Source organism: Eptatretus burgeri, chromosome 2, assembly GCF_056783735.1.
Source record: "Eptatretus burgeri isolate ZD-2024b chromosome 2, Ebu_testis_v1, whole genome shotgun sequence".
In the NCBI taxonomy this organism is placed as follows: domain Eukaryota; kingdom Metazoa; phylum Chordata; class Myxini; order Myxiniformes; family Myxinidae; genus Eptatretus; species Eptatretus burgeri.
Window position 1 is genome coordinate 137,480,294 of NC_140962.1, and position 20,243 is coordinate 137,500,536.

The window sequence follows — 20,243 nt, forward strand, 5'->3', positions numbered from 1 at the left end:
TCCATCCCAACCAGTGATCTGTTCTATCCCCATTATCCCAATCTTCTCACAAGGATATTACTGTATTTCATCACCTCCCCTTGCTCTTTTCCTCCTCGTTCATTCTCTTGCTTGCTTTGTCCAAATGTGGCCCCACTATTCCAATGTCTGGACATTGCATTTTACCCTCTGCCACCTCACTCTTCCATGAACTGAGATGTTGTATTTAATAAAAAGAAAAATACAAGGGTTTTCCCTAAATGGAGAGAGGGTCACTGTTTTATTTATCTTCACTTTTGCTGTAAAATGTGTTAATATTATTACAGCCGTCAGACTCGCCCCAGTCGCCTGGTTCGAATCCGGCAAGTCTTGTCAAAGCGACTGTAGCAATCACGCGAGTCCACGGTCCCGGGTTTCATCACGGCTTTTCCACTCCCGATACCGTACCCTTCGGACCGCCGAACCACCCAAGTGCAATGCCAATAGGCGATCACATGATTGATCTATTCTGGGCTGAGCGAGCCTGAGTCACGTGATGCGGTCAAAGCAGTTTGAACGGCACTTCAACTATTAACCTGCAACCTGCTTAAACCACCAAACGAAGCAGCCAAAACCAGCGGAATTGACCCGGAAACCAGGTATATTTAATAACAGCAAATACCTTGGGGGAAGAAAATTAAGAAAATTACAAGAACTAGAAGGTCCCTTGGTAGTGCTCATACCTCTGCCATGCAATGCCTGATCCAGTGGAACATATCGGGCCCAATACATTTTTGAAATATCATGTCATGTATCGTTTTTGGCCATATCTCTCAATGGTGAAGAATCACTTTAAAGATTAAATGACTCTCGTATTCGGATTCGGATCTTCACCAAAATTAAGCGTTGCTTAATCTCCCACCACAACTTGCTCTGCATGGCTGGTGTGTGCTTTAAAGATAACAAAGGACAGATTTAAGGAAAAGAACATCCAACAGAGCCAAAGCTTTGGTGGGTGTAGAAACAGACAACATGGAATCAGGGCACCGTCTTTCTATTACATACGCAACACATATCGATTACACGACCAGAACACCGACTCGCACTTTGCTCAGGTTTATGCCGTGGCTTCCAAGTCCTTCAAAATAATTAGACTCACCCGCGATGAAGCTGAGGCCTCTCACTTTCACATCACAGATATGTCAGTGGTCTCAGTCTTTTACTTCCCCCTTTCTCGTCTTGCACCCTTTCCATGCTATGTCATCCCTACCTCCCCCCCCCCTTTCCCCCAGGTTTCTTCAGTGTGCACATCGTCTGCCAATAAGCCCCTTCGAGTGAAGCTCCCAAAATCAGGACTCGCTGCTCACCTCCATTCATTCAACCCCCCTGCCCCCCCCCTGTGGAACTTGTAGATGGAGTACTGCTCTCCCCTTTGGGGTGGTGCTCCTGCCTCACACTGTAGAAACCAAGGCTCTTAGGATCATTCGTATCTCCCATGATGAAGCTGAGTCTTTGGGTCTCTCACTCTCCCACCACAGGCAGGTCGGTGGTCTTTCTGCATTATACCGTCTCCTCTCTGGCCTTGCCCCCCCCAACCTTCCCACCCCCTGCTCTGTCTGTGATCTGTCCCCCCTATAAATCCGCAGGGCAATCAAGGTCTGCAAAAAACCCTCTTCTGATGAAACTGCCAAAAATCAAGAATCACTGCTCACCTTCACTCTTTCATTCCTCTTTTTTTTCTCGCCTCTCGAACAAACTCCCACGCTCTCTTCAATCAATCCCATTCTTCCCTCCCGGTCTTCAAAACAGCTGTTCACCACCATCTCTTATCTTCCCCCATCCAAAACCACGATCTTTTCTGTCCCCTTAAATCCACCCCAAACTCACCTCCTTCAAATTCCCTGATTTCCTTCCTGAAAGTCCCTGTCGTGTGAGGACCTGAAAGTCCCTAGGGTGTCCATCTTGTTTACCCCGTGTACTCCCCGCCCCATCGCTCTCCCTTCCACAGATCTCCTCATGTCTCTGTTCCCCACTATTTCGTGATTCGCTCTCCTGCCCCTCTCGTCTCCTGCCTTGTTATATGTTCTGTGTGTTACCTCTTACACGAGCCTCAACATGGTATATTTGAAAAAACAAACAAAAATTTACACATTCTCTTCAATCTCACTCTTCCCTCCAGACCTTCTCGACAGCTGTTCACCACCATCTCAGATCATCCCCATCCACAACCATGATCTTTTCTACCCTCGTTAACCCTCTCCGAGCCCATCTCTTCCCGTGTTTCCAGTTTTTCCTTCCACTTCTGCGATTGGGAGTTTGTGGCTGTATCCATCTTCTTCACTCCCTATGTCCTCTCCTTGCGAAACTTGTTCTTGGAGGAGCTTTTGTACAAATCACGTGCAAAACACACGAAATCATGTCTGGAGAATCATCTGCTCGGCTGCAAAGGAAACATTTGCTATGATCATCAAATTCATTGAACTAAAGGAACACATTTTTTTTTCTCTTTGTCTTTCACTGATAGCTTGGATTTTCATTTTGTGCCATCAGTGCCTCACGTGGACTCCATGCTCGTCTTCTTTCAGGGGAAATTCTACTTGGAGGATCCGACGGGGACGGTGCAGCTCGACCTGCAAAATGTGATATCCTTTTGTTTTCTGAGCCTTTACCTATCTCATGTGCCAGTTTGATTAATTATAAGGGCTTTTCTATCCAGATGATGAGGCCTGTTTAAAATTTTGATGAATTTGTGAGACGGCGAAACTTTCCTTGAAATAACTTTTGTTTCTGTTGTGAATTTGATCACCCCCTGTATCAAGCTCCTGGCAAGTCATAATGTTTATGGAAACATTCTACAGCTTTTAAGTTATTACCTCCACCACCAAAGGTGAAGGAGGTTATGCTTTCACCCCTTTTCTGTCTGTCTGTCTGTCTGTTTGTTTGTTTGTTTGTTTGTGTGCAGGATATCTCAAAAAGTTATGGAGGATTCGGGTGAAATTTGGTGGGTGTGTGACGAGGACGAACTGATTCAATTTTGGTGAAGATCCAGATCCGGATCTGGATCTGATAATTTTTTTAAGTGTTTCTTAACCATTGAGAGATAGGGCCAAAAATTATACAGAGCACGGATACTTGAAAAATGTATTGGGCCCGATATGTTCTCGTGAATCAGGCATTACGTGGCAGAGGTATGTGCTCTGCCGAGTGCCCTTCTCGTTCTTTACACAATTCTATTTCATTGCATCTACTTTGAATAAAGTACTGAGACGTATACTCCGTATATAAATAGATTCTTTGGCACATACAAAGGCAATGACATCAATCGTATGTCTTGCATTACTTTTTCGACTGTGTTATATTCGCTCACCTGCAACGTAATTCCTGGGAGCTTATGGGATGACGCGTCCGTCTGTCCGTCCACAAACGCTTGCGACTTCTCTGAAACTACACATACACTTTCGATGAATCTTCACCACAACCTTCATCACCCGTGACGTACCAAAGTTTGTTCACACCATTAAAAAAATTGGACTCTTCGGGGGTCTACCGGGGGTTGCCCCCCAAAATTAGGTATTTGCTTTATTCTCAGAAACTACACACACAATTTCGATGAAACTTGACTCCAACCTTCATCACCTGTGATGTACCAAAATTTGTTCACACCATTAAAAAAAAAAAATCAGGATCGAAGTGGGTATATGGGGGATGCCCCTCCCCCCAAAAATGTATTTTCTTTAAAAAAATTATTTCTTTTTGCAAACCAAGTTGAGGTTTGTATAAGAGCTAATACACAGAGACATATAAGAAGGCAGGAGACAAGATGGGTGAGAGAGGGAAGCACAAAATAGTGGGGAACAAAGACAATAGGAGTATCTGTGGAAGGGAGAGGGATGGGGCAGGGTACACAGGGTAAAGAAGATGGTACGACAGGGACTTTCAGGTAGGAAAGCAGGGAATTTGAAGGAGGTGGGTTTGGGGTGGATTAGCGGGGATAGAAAAGATTGTGGTTTTGGATGGGGGAAGATAAGAGATGGTGGTGAACAGCTGTTTTGAAGACCTGGAGGGAGAAGTGGGATTTTGAAGAGTGTGGGAGTTTGTTCCAGAGGCAGGAAAAAAAGAGGAATGAAAGAGTGAAGGTGAGCGATGATTCTTGATTTTGGCAGTTTCAACAGAAGAGGGTTTTTGGTGGACCTTGAGCTCCCTGAGGAAATATAGGGGGGGGGGGGACAGATCATAGACAGAGCAGGGGGAGCAAGGCTGGAGAGGAGACTGTAGAAGACAGAAAGACCACCGACCTGCATCCAGTGAAAACTTGACCACAATCTTCATCACCCATTATGTTCCAAAGTTTGTCCATGCTATTTAAAAAATCTGGGTCTGGCAGGGGGGGGTGGTTTACAGGGTGGTGGGGAGGGGGGTTGCCCTCCAGAATATGTATTTGCTATAACATTGGTTCATTGGTACATTTTGCTGATTCCGTCCTACATCTACTTCCTCCTCAGTATCATTATTCTACCAGGTGAGCGCCCAAGGGGTATTGCCCCTATCTTTGTTTAGGTATGGTGTTGATGTAGTCATGAGTACATTAACCTGGCATCCCATCAGTGTGAGTTAAAACCCACCCGAAAACAGCAATCCGAAGGATTTGAATTTTAAGCTCGAGGAAGAATTGCTGCGTCACTTTAGGTCACCTTACTGATTCATTATTAACATTTAGTGAGAGGATAATTTGGACTAACAGGATGGCCTCGATCAGTGCTTCTCAACCTTTTTCAACTCGAGGCCCACTCTGGCTCTGAGGAAATTTTCGAGGCCCATCATACAGAATCGTAATGAGAAAAATGGCAATAAAACTTAATGCCAAAACAAATCATTATGCTTACCTTTAATGAGACACTTGAGCTTGCTTCTTGGAAATAAGATGGTCAAGTCGTGGTTTGATGGGGGACAGGCTCTCACGCAAAGTGGCATTCAGTGTCTGTTTTTAGACTGTTTCGTGCTTTTGATTTTGTCACAGTTACAGCCGAGAAGCCCGATTCACAGAGATAGGTTGTGGTGAATGGTAAAATAAATCTGAAGGTACGCTTTGACAAAGAAGTGTATTCACTGCTTGCCAATATCCAGAATGAAGGAAGGTCTACCTGTGCATGCTGAAGCTTCAGACTACTGTCTGCAGAAAGTTCCATCAGTTCATTTTCAAGTACAACGGACAAGGCCACATCTTCTGAAGCAGGATCCACTGAGAAAGGGTTCAAAATCCAAAGGTTTCCTTGCCTTGGGTCCTCTGGAAAGTAGTCTGCAAACTTTTGTGATCACTCGGTCAAATATTGGATTATGAGCCCAGATATGTCTGGATGAGGAGTGGATTCCAAAGTTTCACTCCGAAGTGGAAACATCTCAAGTCGTCCATCCTTCACTTTTCTGTTCCAAAGAACAAGCTTTTTCTTGAAGCCTTCAATTTTGTCAGCAACCAAGAACACTGAACTGTTCCTACCTTGCATTGATATGTTGAGCTGATTTATAACTGGTCAAACACATCTGACAGGTAAGCCAATTTGGCACAAAAGTTATCATCACTGTAATGATCAGCAAGTGGTGAGTGTTTCTCTTCAAGGAACATGTGGACTTCATGTCTCAGTTCAAAGATGCGATTAAGCATACATCCTCTTGAAAGCCACCTCACCTCACTGTGGTTCAGAAGCTGCAAGTGATCAGAATCAAGTCTTTCACACAGTGCAGCGAAACACCTTGAGTTGAGTGCACTCTTCTTGATGAAGTTCACAGTTTTAGCAGCTACATTAATGACTTCATTCAGTTCTGGTGACATCTGCTTTGTTGCCAGATTTTCTCTTTGTAAGAAGCAGTGGGTCTTCTTGGCATCTGGCGCCCTCTGTTGGATCTGTTTTACAACACCACGATGGACTCCTGTCATTGATGCAGCACCATCTGTGCACACACCTACGCAGTTCTTCCAATCAATACTCTTGTCAGTGAAGTATTTGTCAAGGCAGAGCATTACATCATCTGCAGCTGTTTTTGTGGGAAGGTCTTTGCAAAACAGTAGATCCTCATGAACATCACCGTCCCCGCAGTACCTCACGAAACCTAGCAATAAAGCATTATTGCTAATGTCAGTAGATTCATCCAACTGAATGGAAAAATATGGACTGGCCTTTATTTTTGTCCACCAGTTGGCATTCAATGTCATCGCCCATTTCAACAATTCTTCTCATCGCAGTATCATTAGAGAGTGATACGGACTGAAGTTTGGTTGCAGCTGCCTCTCCAAGAATTTCTCGACACATATCATCAGCACTGGGGAAAATAAGCTCCTCCGCGATTGTGAAAGCTTTAATTGCTAAGAGCAACACGAGCAGCAACCATGTAGCTGGCTTTCAATGCTGATTTTGACTGAGTTGTAAATGTTGTAATCACTTTTTGCTGTGCCTGAAGTCCAGCCCCTTTCCTCTCAAAATATTCCTTTGGCTTACCTGCTCTATTCGGGTGTCTTGTGTTTAAGTGTCTCTGAAGCTTTGACGGTTTAAGCGCCTCGTTTGACAGGATTTCAGCACATTCAACACACTGTGCTTTTGGCTCAACATCACTGCCTGCCATCGTGAATCCATATCTAATGTAATCGGGGTCATATTTCCTCACCACAACCTTTCGAGATTTTTCCGTAGCAGATTTGTCTTCTCCATCACACTTTCGTTTCAAAAATCGATCCATTTTCGGTTCAAGAAATTATCCGCGAAAGTTGAAAAGTTTACAAAAATTTCAAGTTCGTGAACGCATGAACTAAGTACAAGGCATGTACACGCATACGCGCACAATACACACATACACACGGATATAGTACGTTCACATCACAGTTACATGTAGATCGAACGCACGTAAACCACCACTGCATAAACATGACGTACGTAAGCACAAAATGACTCGATCTATCTCTCTCGCGCGCTCGCGAGACGGTTTCGGAAAGACGGAAGTACAAACAGACTTAGCTGAATTCCAGCTGTGTCGTGTAAGTCTTACACTGTAAGATCAGACCCTTTTTTATATACTTCTTTTCTTTTCTTTTTTGCCGACCTCGCGGCCCACCTGTGAGGGCTCCACGGCCCACTGGTTGAGAAGCACGGGCCTAGAGGTACGCACACTCGCTTCTAAGCTGTCTAACCTGGAATTGAATCCTAACCCAGTTATAAACTGTCATCCCGGTGTTTCACAATAAGGATGGTTTATCAATGTGTGTGCCGTCCCCTGGATGGACGTTAAACGGGTGTCCCATCTGCTCACATTCGTTGGTGGACGTGAAAGACCCCACGGTGTTCTTCACGAAGGGTAGGCGAGCTGTCGCAGGCACCATGGCTAAATTCGAAAAATCCTTCCCTAAAGGCGCTGTCACACCTTGACGATTTAGCCAGCGTATGCCTGACGTATGAAAAATTTGGCTAAAATGCTGGCATACGTCGAATACGTTGTGGGTAAGTTTGTTTACGTTAAGAGCACGCTGGCATACGTCATAGTACGCTGGCATACGTCTTTGCACGCTGGCATACGTCGTAGTACACTGGCATACGTCGTAGTATGCCGAGCTGTTAGACAAATTTCCCATGCTTGAAATTTTTCGAGGTATGCCAGCGTATGACTCACACGTTCTGCATACGCTGGCCATAAGTTGTAGGCACGTTATGCGATCGTTGACACACGTCGACACACGTTACTTGTAAGTTACTCATCAGTCGAAACACGTCGAGGTAATGTTTAGCTAACCCGAAACTTATTTCTAACCTATGAGTAACGTGTTGAAGGCACGTTACGCAATCGTTGACACACGTTACTTGTACGTTACTCATAAGTCGAAACACGTCAAGGTAATGGTTAGCGTCAGTGTTCCAGACTCCCTGGTTTTTTGGGGTTTTTTTTTTTTCTTCGGTATGACGGTGATGTTGACACTTCAATTTCTAGTGTAGTTGTGATATAATATAATTAATAGGCTGCCGCTCAACGATTTAAATCATAACCGCACGAGAAATCGAAGTGTCAACATCACCGTCATACCGAAGAAAAAGAAAAAACAAAACAAAAAAAAAACCAGGGAGTCTGGAACACTGACGCTAACCATTACCTCGACGTGTTTTGACTTATGAGTAACATACAAGTAACGTGTGTCAACGTGTGTCAACGATCGCGTAATGTGCCTACAACTTGTGGCCAGCGTATGCGGAACGTGTGTCGTCCGTCAAAATTTTCAACATGCTGAAAATTTCTTGACGTACTCGGCGTATGACGACGTATGCCAGCGTACTACGATGTATGCCAGCGTACTACGATGTATGCCAGCGTGCTCTTAACACATACAAATCTTACCCATAACGTATTCGACGTGTGCCAGCTTGGTTAGGCAAATTTTTCTTACGTCGGCATACGCTGGCTAAAACGTCAAGGTGTGACAGCGGCTTCACACTTCGATGTCTAGTGCGGTTATGATTTGAATCGTCGAGCCGCAGCCTATGAATAGCCAACGCCACGTGATCGTCGGCGATACGCTGCCGCGCGCTATGCCTAAGTTAGACTGTCGTTGGGCATAGGTTGTGAACGCCGACAACACGCTCAGCATTCGTTGGTAAAAGTTATCTCGATGTGATTGAAACGTTCTGTGTACGTTACTAATACATTATGCATACGTCCAACTCGTTATGAATATGCCAAAACTGGGAAAAACATCAATAGTTCAGCGTACGCCAGAGTTTTACATGCATTTTGCCATACGCTGGCTAAAACGTCAAGGTGTGACAGGGCCTTAACCAGCAGAGGGCATTGCATCAGCAGCACATCTGCACCCTCGGCCAGTGTTACTACCCCACAGCCTTGTGCTGCATACGAACGAAGAAGACAGGGGTAATATGTGCGTCCTGCCTGGTCTGGTCTTCCTGTTGTGCCAGTTCAGTTTTTTTTTAATAGGTATACAACATCTCGGCTTCAGAATCGGGGGACAGAAAGGAAGAGTAACCACCATTGGGGCAGTAAGCAGAGCCAAGAGCAAATGAATGAGGAGGGAACAGGAGAGGAAAACTGCAAGTAATCGTGTTTGGTCAGGTGGTGTTAACGAGGGTTTAAAGTATGGTGGGTAACGATGGGAGATTACATGAGATGGTGATGCACTGCCAACTTTAAGACTTGAGGGAAGAGTGGGATAGAAGTCTCTTGAAGGCAGTTCCATAACTGGAAGAATTGAGTGAAGGTGGGCTGTAACCCTTGATTTTGGGAGTTTAACGAGGGAGTGAACTCTTAATACATTCATCACAACATAGGTTGAGCACGGAAATGCTGTCCACAGGGTGACGACAAAAAACAATTTAATAAACCTTTATTTTTTATTTAAAATGGCATGTTCTGTGGTGCACATTTGCTTCACATGAACACTTTGGAAAATGTCAGATGAATATCCTTGATTGCCATCGATTTGAATGAGGTTGAAGCTCGTGCCCCAGATGTTGGCCTCTACGCTGCAGGCACACTTGGATTCGACAAGAAAATTTGTTTCTTACTCTGATGCATTTGGCTCCCAGTTGTTGATTGAATCGATTTTGTCAGTTATTGCTGTTTTGAGACTTGTATGGATTGTGGCCTTCCTCGGTAGACGTCGCCCTTAAGCATCGAACCCCAATCTCGGTTCGAGTCTTCTTGAATCATTTCGTTCTCAGGTATATTTTGACTGTAAACGATTTTTCTTTCGTTGTGGACACGGATGTTGAAAAAAAATGGGCTATTTTGACTAATTTTAAATCTGCTGGATTGGTCGCTTTCGTGTGCAGCCTGTAGCTGCTGGTCGCATCATTTTTCTAGGGGTGCGGCTGTGCCACTGATGCAGCGTCCTCTATTTATCAGTACACTGGTACTCATTTTGTTGACCTCGCAAGGATGACAGGCTGAGTCAACCCCACCTGGTGTTAATTCAACGGCGACAGGGGCTCAAACTCAAGGCCCTAAGATCTTAAGCCAGACAACTTTAACCGTTAAGCCAACACCAGGCTTCTAAATCTGCCGACGACACACAAACTCCACTTTGCGCACCTGCAAAAAAAAAAAAAAAGTAAGAAGATATCATTCGTATGGTGAAGTTATTAAAGGTAAGGTCAGTACCGGTTTTGTGGTCACGCTCTATGTAAAGGTAGCGCGGTTCATAATTTTTTTGTGCAGTGGTTGTAGTTGTTGAAAATGTATTGCGGATGGTTGTATTTGTCCAAATGCTACATCTACCTCGACAGATGGTCTGAGTTTTATGTTCACCAGTACTTGCTGTTTCCTTCACTCTACAAGTACCAGCATCAGCATGGCCTTTTCACGGAATGCTGCTGCATCCTGGCGGAAGGTGGGTGCAAGGCACTGCGCATCATTCATGATGTTTCTCCGAATTCTCTGCAACGTTTTCCATCTCCGTGTCCTGGTGGAAACTCTTGTTTCCAGATTTTGACCAAATGCAAACAAACAAGAATATTTTTACGGTGGAAATGAAAGTCCTGTTGACGATTGCACATTTTTAACGTGAGATTTATTATCATACTGTGACATTTTATGTCTTATTGTGTGGCTTCTTGTATTTAGGTCGATACGACGATGGAGTTTTTCACGTAATTGCCATGGGACTTCCTCCAATTGAATATTCGAGGATCACCAGGTACGATTGCCGTTCCAGTTATCGAGTTCATCGCAGGAAAGGTGCCTGTCGCAAAACCCTAAAAGTTTTTGTTTATCGATCGAATGTCCAACTGGCAGGTGGTTGTACTCCTAATGTACCTTTGTTTAACAGGCAAAGTACATGAGGTACACGCAGTGCTCTGCCACAGCATTGTACACAACAAAACAACTGGTGACTGGCTTTTCTTCTCCTTTCTGTCTAAATCTTTACTCGTGTATCATCGGACCAAGAACATTCACGAAAGCCCCATCCCTCTACATACTGCTCGTAATTACCAAATACTTAGATATCCAGAAGCCGCTAGTATTTGCTCATTCACCCAAGAAAGTTTGCTATCTGGAAGTAACCAGAAATTTCCCGTGCTCTCATGATGTTTCCACACAGCTAAAAATTCAACTTCAACTTTGTCACTTGCCTTCTTTTTACGAAACTAAACTTTTGGAACAAACATCTCACCTCACCAAACATTACAGTCATGCTTAACAAACAGTTTGTTTATCATAGATACACAAGCGTTGACATCACACTGCACATATGCACTGCCTAACAGACGCTGAAATCTTTTTTCAAAAGCTCGTGCACTCGAGTTCAGCCCATCAGTTCAAGCTTCGACAGTTATATACATCAAGTCGCAGGAGAAACTAGGAAACTCGGTAGAGCGCATACCTCCGCCAGGCCGAACAGTTTCCGTTTTGTATCCCAATGTTAGGCCGGATCTGGATCCGGACTTGAACCAAGATCTTATTGGCTTGTTTTTGTCACCTGACTAACTCATCCACCTGGTGTTGTCATAACTTGTCCACAACTTTTCGAAATATCATGCTACATATAATTTTCGGCCCTATCTCACTCAAATTATGGGTGAGAGACGTGATTGGGTCTTGTTGTTATATTGTTGCAGACCCGGGGTCGGGGTGAGAAGACCACGAGGGGGGGAGGGTGGGGGAAGCTACCTCAGGTTCCTACCAGACTCTCCGGAATCGCAGGCTGTGGCACAGGACAACTCCATGACTCGGCGGATCGCTAATTGACCGTGAACGCCAATAACTCAACCATGTGACATTGTCCTCCGTCTAATGGAAACCGGTTACCTAAAATGGTCACGTGATCTAGTTACCAGGGGACACGCCCTCGGTACGCCTTGTTCAAACCGGACCACCTTACCGGATAAGATGCAGCCGAGCGTAACTGCCAAGGACGTACCGGCGAGGAAAACAGATCGTTGGGGAATAACGTCCTGGCAAAGCTCGGATATGAACCATGCTGGACCAATGAAGGAAACGATGAAAACAAGCTGGGAGCATTTCTATACAAGCATTTATTTACAATTAGCTAGGAATGGTATGTGGTACAGTAAATGGGGTTTATTATTTTGTACAGCAGGAGATAGCAAGGAATTTGTGGGATGCGACACAAGGCAAGCAATTTACAAAAGCAGACACAGAACAAACTTATCCCGTTAGAACTTCTAGTCTTAACTTGGGCTATGACAGGCACCATCTCTCTCTCTCTCTCTCTCTCTCTCTCTCTCTCTCTCTCTCTCTCTCTCTCTCTCTCTCTCTCTCTCTCTCTCTCTCTCTCTCTCTCACTCACTCACTCACTCACTCACTCACTCACTCACTCTCTCTCTCTCTCTCTCACTCACTCACTCACACACACACGCACACACACGCACACACACGCACACACACACACACACACACACGATTAGTTAGCCATAAGGAAGGAGAGCAGATGAGAACCAACGGCATCTCAATACCTGGCGCGGTCGGTCGACCGCGCAACCCATTATGCTTTGGGGGACACTCACGCTTGAGCGATCCCACCGTATGAGTCGGCGCGTTAACTCTTGCTTGATCACTTTGCTGGAGCTCATGGAAATGTGTGCTCTGCAATGGTCCAGAACAATGTCTGTCGCACACCAACCCCGAGTGCAGATGTAGCGACAGGCAGATAACGAGGTGCAGCGAAGAGAGGATGGAGTGGAGAGGTGAGAAGTGGGTGCAGCAGCAAACAGGCAGAGACAGTGCGAGGCAGACAGGCGAGAGGCAGACATATATATATATATATATATATATATATATATATATATATATATATATATATATATATATATATATATATATATATATATATATATATATATTGTTGCGAATTCGCGCCCACCGGCGTGCGATCGGCCGCCTCGCCCACCGGACAAAGAATTCAGTCGTGACCCTCCGGGAACTATGCCCCTGAGCCAGTCACTGGTGGGCCTTTCGGCCTCACCACAATCGTGCCAATCGGCCACCCGCGTCGGATAGGGTTGTTCGCCAAACTCAACCTACCTAAGTACCCACGCGGATGGTAGACCAGGCGATTGTACCTCGCCGCAGGCCAACTCCGGACACGAACCGCTTAAGCGGTCCGTTCCGTGCTATCGGGATAACCGAGCGGTGTTATCGTCGGCCTCGACGGTTCCGATTAATTATCGGGCGTATTAAGCCCACTACGAACCCTTTACGTGAACCTTTACGTGGAGAGTCAAACGAAGGAAAGGACGCAGCGAAACGGGGAACAATTCAACATAATGCACTTTATTTACACGACACACGGAGAGCACACATATACAGCCACACAGTCAGAATGCACATACATCAATTTAAAACAAAAACAACAATGCAGAGCTACGACCGAATACGCGAACGCACGGCAACACTTATACAGTTTTACTTTACAAGACACGGCGCCACAAGATCCATACAAAAACCCCGAAAAGAAAAAGGTGACTTCCCTTTTGGGCCGTCGAGTCCCTCTCCGACGTCCGTCGACGTGGTCCCGCCTGGCCGCGACTCCGTGCCCTAGCATGGTAGGCGAGGACTCTCCGGCGTGCCTCGCGCCGGCACGTGTTGGCCGCTCGACGCCACGGACGGAGTTTTCGGCGCTATCCCAGTGCGGATAGAAAGGGGGGGGGGAAACGTGGATGCCCGAGGTCGGGAGGGGGGAATGGCGGACGCTCCTTCCCGCCAGCGGGGTCTTGGAACCGCACCACAGCAGACCAGGCCAGCGGCCACTAGGAGGAGAAGAGGACGAGCGAGCCGGAGGACAGGAAGAGGGCAAGATCAACCACCAAATCGCTCCGCCCGTGTCCGACTTTTTATATCCCGGAGCTCCGCCCTGTTGCTCCGCCCCGTTCTTTGCTCCACCCCCCTTCGAGGCACTTCGAGAAAGGTCTCGAAGAGGGGCGTTCCTCCTCCCTGGCCGCGTCACACCGCGCATCCACCAATCGGGCGCCAGCTGCCCCACCCCGCTTCTCCTCCCTCACACCAAGCGCGGAGAAGAATGGCGTGAAAAACAGGCGGGAAAAAGCCCACCGAGCGTCCTCGTTGGTTTTTGTTTGAAATAAAAGATAGAAAAAGAAAAACGACTTACTCAAAGTGTCGCAGCCCGAATGAATCACATTAATTCCCTCTAAACAACGGGTTTGGGGCTAACTACACATGTACTTGTACTACACATGATAGAGATATCTCACCTACGGGACCTGAATGGTGGTTTGCGAATTTCCACAGCCGTAACAATATATATATATATATATATATATATATATATATATATATATATATATATATATATATATATATATATATATATATATATATATATATATATATATATATATACACAGTATGTAATATTGTTACAAATGAGGGGTTCGAGGCTTGCCATGACAGGAAGCACTCTGTTCCATCCCAAACGCCCGATCTTGAGGCTACTGGGCACAGATAACTCCGTTCACTGGTGTGTTGCTAAGCAACCATGAATGCCGATTGGCACTGCCAATCCGGGCAGGGTTGCACTACCTCGCGTGATACCTTACATGTGGACGGCCGAAGCAATTGGGGTCTCGTGCCCTCAGCACACACCCGGATTACTGCCGAGCGATACAGTGAGTGTGCGCTGGCTAACAAGAGCAAATTAATGGGGTAGAACTTCCCGGCTAAACTCATGTGCGGACCATGCTGGACCAATGAAGGAAAAGTCGAAACGAGGTGGGTACATTTATATGCAGTTTATTTATCAACAAGGGTATGGAAAGGTCATGTGGTACAATGAAGGGTTTTATTCAGCAATATTCAATATGTACAGTAGGGAAAGCAAGGATTTGTGAGGTGCGGCAAAAGAAATGCAATTATTTACAAAAATAAGATGCAGAGCAGAGCAAAACAGATATAAAACTTTTACAATCTTATCTTATGCAAGCATTACAGACACCATCAGACACACACCTGAGGAAATTTGATCATTCAGAAAGAGGAGAAGCAGTTGAGTTTTCGACCTTGTCCAATACCTGGCGCTGTCAATGGACCTACGCTTTCCAGTCGCTTAGGAGGGGGGGAGAAGGAAAGAAAACTGGGGTGTCTGTGGTGCGTGAGTGGAAAGTGGGAAGTGCGAACATGACGCAGATGTGATGCAGGAGTTCAAATGATGGAGTTCAAATCAGGAATGCTCTTTTAGTTTCTGCGTCCACGGTAGACGAGACAATAGAAGGGAGAGATAGATGCGTGAGAAGATAGCTTAACGGGGCATGTAAGAGAATCTGTAAGTGTGATTGAGTTCAGTTGCGGAACGCAGCGGGAGCTAAGCATCGATGACCCGGTGATGACCCAGCAACTCCTCAGCAATGACTCCTTACTGCTCGCTTGGCTCGGTCTCGGTGACTCATGCTGCCCTCTTGGCTCACAATGGTGAGGCTCCGCTCTGGTTTGGTGAGTCTGGTGCTCAGCTCGGAGAGTCTCTCTGATTCGCTCTCTACTGCTATTTTTATGGAGCCCGGGAGAAGGAGAGACCAAAAATCGGATCAAAAGACACTGTAGGCATTTCCGAGCTTCCCCATTGGCGCACAGATGCCACCCGGAGATGTAGCCCCACCCCCCAGACTCCAGAGCCAAAAATGGCCTCATTTGGTTCCAGGTTCAGCCACGCAAGGAGCTCCGTAATTTATATGGGGCTTGGGTTTTTGGGATCACTCTCTGGCTGTGAATGTGTGCTGGGCTCCATTCGAGCATTGCTATTTAGCGGAGCACCAGGGCTACCCAGCCGTTGCCGAATGAGTTTCAGCGCACACTTGCGCTTCGAGTTACACGCCAAAGTGTTCTGACTCGCAGGCGCCCGCAATATCGCCCATTCCCTGGCATCTCAAAGGACTGTGGTGACCGTCCAGATAGCTAACGGTAGTTGCGGCGGTTTTATTGAGGTGGGGGAAGCACTGTGGTGTTTGTGGTAAGGACGTTGAAGCATTGGGAGCGGTTGAAGCGATTGTGGTGAGAAGGTTGAAGAGCATAGGTTACTGTGTGGATTTTAGGAGGTGTGGTGATTATGGTGAGGGTTGTAGCATCGTGGTGAGGGTCTGAGGTGAGGCATCTGTTGGTTAATGGCGCGCAGTTTGAACAGGGCTGCTGCAGCATATCTTCATGATGCTCTTCGGTCGCATCACTGTCCGGACCTTGGTGTACATGCATACATAGCGGGGTTCGTGTGTGAAATAAAGGAAAATAAAATAGGTCAAAGAATAGCAAATGGAATTGAAGACCGAACTAAAAGCCCTACGTGCAATGCATGTTGTCCCATATACCCACTTGGCATAATGGAGGAGCTAATTGAACGAATACTAATGAAATAACTGTCTCAGGATTGTTGTATGTTGGGTGCCATTGCCTTGGGGGAGTGTCGGCTTCACAGAACCACAACTGTAGAAATTAAATAACATTTCTGTTTTTGAAGAATTTGTTTTTCTTTTCTTTTCAGAATTTAGATTGACATTTGCAAATTACCCATGGAAAAATTCACAACAGAACAAAGAACCAAAATCGTGGAATTTTATTTTAAATTTCATCGATCAATTATTCTCACCCAAAGAGCATGGACACCGAATAATTTCATGAAATCCAGAAATTTCTCAGCCATCACGTTCTCCTGATTTGACGCCTCCCGATTATTTTCTTTGGGGTTACCTAAAGGAGCGTAGATACATCAATAAGTCCCATACAATTCAGCAGCCCAAGGACAACATCTGTGCAGAAATTTGAGGGCTGCAGCCAGAGTTATTGTCTGCTGTTGTGGAACATGCTGTCAAAAGAGCCCGTCTCTGCGAAGCCGAAAATAGAGGACATCAAAGCTGCATCATTTTTCATAAATAAAGCAAATTTATCTCCATTTTGTAAATTTTCTTTTGGAATAAAAAGGATCATAAATTATTAAAAAAATAAATGTTATTTCATTTCTAAATCCTGAGGTAACTTTTGGGACAGTGTGTGTGTGTGTGTGTGTGTGTGTGTGTGTGTGTGTGTGTGTGTGTGTGTGTGTGTGTGTGTGTGTGTGTGTGTGTGTGTGTGTGTGTGTGTGTATGCATATGCCTGGTGTTGGCGCAGTGGTTAGGGCAGCGGCTTGGGATCGAAAAGGTCCTGAGTTCAAGCCCCATTGGGCCACTGAATTAATACACCAGGGGGTTGACTCAGCCTGTCATCCTTCCGAGGTCGGCAAAGTGAGTACCAGTGTACTGGGCCGGTGTATACCCCGGTTAAAATAGGTGTACCATATCCCTGTGTCGTAAGAGGCGACCAGGGTTGCGTCAGGAAGGGCATCCGGCGTAAAACATGTGCCAAATCACTCTGCGGATCAAACGGATGATCCGCTGTGGCGACCCCAAACGGGAGCAGCCGAAAGAAGAGGAAGAAGATATATATATATATATATATATATATATATATATATATATATATATATATATATATATATATATATATATATATATATATATATTGTTGCGAATTCGCGCCCGCCGGCGTGCGAACGGCCACGTAACTCGAGTCGCGGCACGTCGCCCACCGGACGGACAATTCTGTCGTGACCCTCTCGGACTAACGCCGGGAGCTAGTCACGGGTGGGCCTTTCGGCCTCACCACGATCGTGCCAATCGGCCCCCCGCGTGGGATAGGGTTGTTCGCCAAATTCGACCTACCTAAGTACCCACGCGGAGGGTAGACCGGGCGATCGCAACTCGCCGCAGGTCGACTCCGGACACGGGCCACTTAAGCGACCCGTTCCGTACTATCGGGATAACCGAGCGGTGTTATCGTCGGCGTTGACGGTTCCAATTAATTATCGGGCGTATTGAGCCCACTACCAACCCTTTACGTGAAGCAAGATGGAGATTCAATTAAAGAAAAGACGAAACGAAACGGGAAAAACAGTTCAACATGATGTACATTTATTCCACGGCACACGGAGAGCACACATATACAATTACAACAATTATGCACCAAAAGCAGATGTAACAAAAGAAACACAACAATGCAGATCTACTACCGACTATGCGAGCACACGGCAACACTTACACAGTTTTACTTTATAGACGGCGCCAACAACACATTTACTCAAAAGCATAAGAAAAGGGCCACCCTCAAAGGCAAGGGTCAGACGGGGCCTGTGGGCCGCGAGACCGGGTGGATCCTACCCGTGTCTTTGTGATGAGCCGCAAATGTGGCGGCGCGGCGGTGCCCCGACTCCGCGCTCCTTCGCGGGTTTCGTTGGCACTGCTTGGAGTGGGGTGGGAACGGGGCCCCCCTTTTCGCACTATCTCAGCGCGGGGGGGGGAAAAGGGGGGATTTGTTGATGCTCTGGGGAAAGAGGAGAGCTGGCTTGCTTGGGTCCCGCGACGAGCGACTCCACTGCGAGCTCGTCGCCGACCGCCGTCTTCCTTGCCTCGGACCCGAGCTATCCGGTCCCCTCCACAATTCTCCTCAGCCGACTGCAGCAAATCACCTCGACCGCGCTCCAGGCTTCCTCTCTCTGCAGCTCCCCGACAGACTCTGAACCCCGACAGACTGCGAGCTCCGACAGACTTCTCCTCTCCAGACCCGACTTGACTCTTCTCAAACTCGCCTTGACTCTTCTCCAACTGACTCAATTCGCCCCGCGCTCGGCGCTTTATAGTCCGGCAGGAGAACCCATATGCAAATTTCTGGATCAGGACGAGCTCGGGGGTGGAGCCACGCTCGCCCATTGGACAGAGAAAAAGGGGCGTGAGTCTCCCCTGATCCTCGAACTTGCATATCTCGATTCTACTCCGACGCGCCTGGAGGCGGGGTCAAACCACCCCGCGCTTGCTGATTGGACGGATCAGAAGTGGGCGTGTATCATTCCTGATCCGAATTCTCCTCGGAACGGCCGCACTTTGCACTCGCGGTTCGGCGCACGTCCCGTACGAGGCCAGGACAGCCTGACGCTCAGCGTTCACAAGTGGTGCGGGAATGGCCGCAGAAGGAGAGGTGAAGGTGGTGGAGGGTTTATTGTGGTGGTTTATGGCCATGGCGACGTTTGAATGGTGGTGATGCGATATTTGCGGGAGCGAGTTGTGAAGGTAAAGGTCGTGGCTGTTGGCGTTGTTGTTGTTGTGAAGCGGCGTTGCAGTCGGTGGTTGTTGTGTGATGGCGGTTGAGACGTGGTTGGTTCAAAATAAAGATAGAACAGAAAAACGACTATCTCAAAGGGTCGCAACCCGAATGAATCACATTTATTCCCTCTAAACAACGGGTTTGGGGCTAACTACACATGTACTTACAGAGATATCTCACCTACGGGACCTGAATGGTGGTTTGCGAATTTCCTCAACCGCAACAAAATATATATATATATATATATATATATATATATATATATATATATATATATATATATATATATATATATATATATATATATATATATATATATATACATTGTTACGGATCTGGAAACCATATGCATTCAACATACAGATGTCCCAAAAGTCAGTTATGTTGTTAAGTATGTGTGTAGTCAGATCCCCTTCATTTTGTCGACTGGGAGAATCAAAGGCATGCGTTGCGATTTCTTTTAGTTAGGTTATCTGTCATCCTTCCGAGGTTGGCAAAATGAGTACCAGTGCACTGGTAAGGGGGACACTGCATCAGCGGCATAGCCGTGTCCCAACCAATGAGGAAACCAGCAGCCACAGGCTGCACTCGATAGAGAGAGTTAGATTATTACATCTAACACGCCATCTCACAACCATCCCAACCCCCGTCACAATCCACCGCCAACCGGCTGCCTTCTCGCACCCTAACGTGCCGTGGCGGGATCTCGCAGTTCCAGTTTCTCGGCTTCCACAAACTTTGGAACTCTTTCACGACGACCTTTGCAACATTGATACTGTTGCTCGATAAGTATGAACCCGCGTGGAAGAGTGGGTATGGTTTCCCGGCAGGGGCCGAAACCCAGCCCAGAAAGGGCGAACCCATAGGAGCCTGTCCAATTAGGGTGGGGAGTGACATCTGTTCGAGCGAGCCCCGCCCCGTTGAGGGAGGTCCATAAATTCCCAAGCACTCTCTGAGGCAGGGTTGTTACGAAGGTTGTTCTGAGGTTTTTGACATGGTTGTGGTAGTTGAGAGTCGCGTGAGGAAGAAGGGTCTTTGAGGAAGTTCTCCACGGGTTTCTGACAAGGTTTTGGATAGGACTCTGCACGTTGTTGTTGAGCGTGCAGTTCTTTTGAAGCGGAGGGTTGAGCAGAAGGTAGTGAAGGCTG

General features: G+C 46.5%; 1 protein-coding gene across 1 annotated transcript in view; it reads left to right on the plus strand.

Annotated features, from left to right (window-relative positions):
* Positions 1-20,243, plus strand: part of POLE2 (DNA polymerase epsilon 2, accessory subunit) — a 53,758-nt gene that overhangs the window by 17,226 nt on the left and 16,289 nt on the right. The window contains exons 8-10 of the mRNA XM_085871443.1: positions 2,544-2,600; positions 10,285-10,333; positions 10,567-10,639. Of these exons, the coding sequence (XP_085727569.1) occupies positions 2,544-2,600; positions 10,285-10,333; positions 10,567-10,639 (179 nt within the window). The remainder of the gene's footprint in view (positions 1-2,543; positions 2,601-10,284; positions 10,334-10,566; positions 10,640-20,243) is intronic.